Genomic DNA, 3726 nt, shown 5'->3' with positions numbered 1-3726 from the left:
GCGACCCGCAGATTGAGAGTCGAGTGCCCTAACTACCTGGTCATGCCGGGCCTCTCTGGTTGTGATATAAAAGAAATAAGACTTAACGTTTACTCATCAACAAGCGACTTAGTTGGAGAAATACACAGCCGCTATTCTGTTTAAATAAGAAGTTGAGACAAAGTAACGTGGTTCGAACCACGAAATGACAACTACTGTAAACATACTGATAACATGACTCTGAGATGAGAAAATAGAAGAAACATAATATCAAGTATCAATTGAAAAAAGTATATTAAAACGTAGATCCCACTCGTAGGGATTGGAACTTTATTCACCGGAGGAAGTTAGTAAATGTTTGTTTATAAGCGCAGAGCTACACAATGGGCTACCCGCACTGTGCCACCCGCGTGTATCGAAAGCCTATTTTTAGCGTTATTAGGGAACAGTAATTAACAAAGACGAGATACGATTTTGATGCATTGTGAACGACACTCAAAGGCTTAGTACACACACGTAAGATGTTGCTAAACTATGTACGTTTAAAATGTATGAAGAAGCATGCAACCAGCAATATATCATCTGTATATACTCTCTGTTACTAACCTATAATGGGGTTTTGAACGATTCGTTTGCTTTACGTTGCACAATGGGCTATCTGGAACTGAACCATGATTTTTATCCTACAAGCCCTCAAGCTTACCCGCTAAACAACCTGGAGTGGAGTTGAGGGTTCAAAGAATGCTCTTCCCCAGGTAGCAGAGATCGCTGTCCGCTTAACCTTCCGAAAAGGGCAAACGCCCGAACAGTTGTAAATAGAGCTATGTTCAGTTCAGTTACTTGTACTTTCTAGAAGCCCAGTTGTCTTGTTTGTCTTTGGGTATCGGACATAACAACATGAGGGCTATCTGCGCTAGCCGTCCTTAATATTGAACGAGTAGACTAGATGGTCAGCAGCCAATCACCGCCTGTCAACGCCCACTTTGGGTCTTCTCGTTTGTCAAACTGGAAAATAACGGTCTTAAAGTGTAGAGCGTGATGTTTGTTTCTGGCTGAAATAGGACGCGAACGACGGAACTGGAGAATCTTGGCTCTGCAGCCCGGAAATCCCACCAATGGGCTGCATTCGGCGAAGCAGCCCAGAGCAATAACACAGCTTTATAGATAAACGTACAACAAGAATATATGACTCATAAACACCTCAAATGAATTCTAAAATTAAAAGTACAGGTAAGCGATAGAATACTCCATGATACCTGACTGTTTTTATCACGAAAACACACACGGTCAAAGTAACTAATATAAACCAATAAGTCGTAAACTTTAGTATTTTTTTTTTCTCTCTTAACAAATGTGGTTTAACTTGATCGGTACTTTTTAGTGCACGTGGGTATACGACCAAATTAGAAACAACGAAAATTCGGGAAAAGCTGTATCTAGTTTGAGCTACTGACCAGAGGGAAGACAGAAAGCCAACAAGACCTGCTGCCACGAGGGCTTTGTCTAGCTCTTTGGGTCGAATAGCAGAATTGACTGTCGCACTTATAACGCGCCCACAGCTGTGAGTGCGTAAACGTGTTCAACAAAATCATAGTCTTGGACCCATGGTCCTCAGCCTGACATATTGATATCTAGACCACCTTATTGTTAAGCTTGTGTGATCCACAGTGTGAAAATACTAACCATATTGTTTAATTATTATTGTTTTTCTATAATCATATCCTCTGTTGAAAACTGACATATTAATATCTAGACCACCTTATTATTAAGCTTGTGTGATCCACAGTGTGAAAATACTAACCATATTGTTTAATTATTATTGTTTTTCTATAATCATATCTCTGTTGAAAACTGACATATTAATATCTAGACCACCTTATTATTAAGCTTGTGTGATCCACAGTGTGAAAATACTAACCATATTGTTTAATTATTATTGTTTTTCTATAATTATACCTCTGTTGAAAACTGACATATTTTTAGTGCTGACAATTTTACAAACATACGTTTTTCCTTTTGTTACGATACTCCGGACAGCAATGATTCCTGGCAACGAAAAAAATTTACATAAAATTTTCTCTTTTCTTTAAAAATGCTAAACAATGAATTAATAATTAAATCAAAAACGACATTGAAGATAAACTTTAGCTAAAACAAAGAAAGTAACAATCATTCGAACTTTTTTCTACATTTCCTTCACTTACAATGTCCAGTGTGCTCAGAAAAAGTATCAAGTATAATAAATAAGACCTGGATTAAAACAAAACAGAAATAATGAATAAAATAAAATTGAACCAAACTCATATTTTAGCCTCATTTGTCCTCAGTTCTTGGTTTTTGCTGAATGATCTACGTAACTGCTCATTTTGTTGCTCAACACGAAGTCGAAGTCCTTTCAAAGTACGCATTACCAGGTCCCTGCGATATTCCAAGAGCTCCTGGTGGAGTCGCAGTTTCTGCTCATTGTCTAACTGTTCTTCTTCGCGGATCCGAGTGATTTTCTCCTCGACAAAATGACGCTCAACTATCAAACGCTTAACCTTGTCGTCCAGTGATTCTGCAAGGTCACTGACGTCGTTGGCTACGGTCTCGGAAAGCGGTGTGATGCTGATGCTAGTACCGCACGCGCTGTCGACATCAGAGCTAAAACTCTCTTCGGTAATGGAGTTTTTACATATATCTTCAGAAGAATGGCAGTTTTCAGAGAATGGGTTTTCCACCTCGAAAGTACAAACATTTGCTTCAGATTTGTAACAAGGTGTCAGCCCTGGTGGGGCAAGCCAGTAGTTCACGCGTTCGAGACTTGGCTGAGATTTAAAATTGGATTTAATTGTATTTGGATTGGAATACAGTCGATAAGGTTCTTTTGCGTCCCATCCTGTCTGACAAGACGTCTGCAAGGTTGTAAGTGAATTGACGTCTCGTCCACTTCTGGTGGATGACGATGAAATCCAGGGCACAGATGGGGTTCTGTTTCTGGTCTCTTTTACGTCAGATGCTTCCGAAGAGCTAGAAAATGAAGATCCGCTCCAGCCGCTGTCAACGGAGCCACAAATTGAACTTCGGGTGCAGCTTAGCCAAGGGTTCGTTCGAATTCGGGATCGTTGGCGTGGCGAGTTGACATCATGGGCAGCAGCGAGATCAAGGAAACTTGTACGTATGTTTGGTACTTTCCTTTCATGTCTCGGAAAGAGTTGAGGGGTGTAACAGCCTCTAGGAAGTTGTGTTACAACCTGCTGAGGGTAGCAATTTGCATGAGAAAGGGGTTCTAATCTTTCAAGATTTTCTCTTGGTTGTTCTTTCTCTCCGTCTCTCTTTCCCTTACGACGCGAACGACCGAAGTGTCCTCCTACCCATTTCATCAGCTTCATACTAACAGGGCCGTTTTAACTCCACCTAGTGTGAATAAATAACGTTAATCAAGGTTTTCTTTTTGAATTAGTAATTTTCAAAACAATATTATTTTCAGGAAATAAATTAGAAAGAAAACATTTTAAAATAATATCTTACAAATTAAGTTTAACAATAATAGTGCTTGCGTTGCTTCCAAATTATCCCAAATATTATTAGACTCATAGCTATTGTAAACTTTAGGAACTGTAAGAAAATTTAACACATCCTTATTCTCCCGGTGATTAGGGTGCTAGAATTACAACATGGGGATCGCAGAAACAAAACTCAGCACTGAACAACAACAACAACACTCTCTAAGATTAGGGCATTACAGTGTGATGAGCAATCCCACTG

The 3726-nt window shown here is 39.4% G+C and overlaps 1 protein-coding gene across 1 annotated transcript; it reads right to left on the bottom strand.

Moving 5' to 3' along the window:
* Window positions 1–591: 591 nt before the first annotated feature.
* LOC106476002 lies at window positions 592–3376 on the bottom strand. The gene is made up of 2 exons (XM_022379992.1): window positions 1738–3376; window positions 592–1619 (listed from the first exon to the last, which is right to left on the bottom strand). The coding sequence occupies exon 1, from the start codon at window positions 3348–3350 to the stop codon at window positions 2280–2282; it is 1071 nt and encodes a 356-aa protein (XP_022235700.1). The 5' UTR covers window positions 3351–3376; the 3' UTR covers window positions 592–1619; window positions 1738–2279.
* Between the last annotated feature and the right edge of the window lie 350 nt (window positions 3377–3726).

Source organism: Limulus polyphemus, unplaced genomic scaffold, assembly GCF_000517525.1.
Source record: "Limulus polyphemus unplaced genomic scaffold, Limulus_polyphemus-2.1.2 Scaffold9610, whole genome shotgun sequence".
NCBI lineage: Eukaryota > Metazoa > Arthropoda > Merostomata > Xiphosura > Limulidae > Limulus > Limulus polyphemus.
The sequence above is the reverse complement of the archived record's forward strand: the minus strand, read 5'-3'. Positions and strand labels throughout refer to the sequence as shown.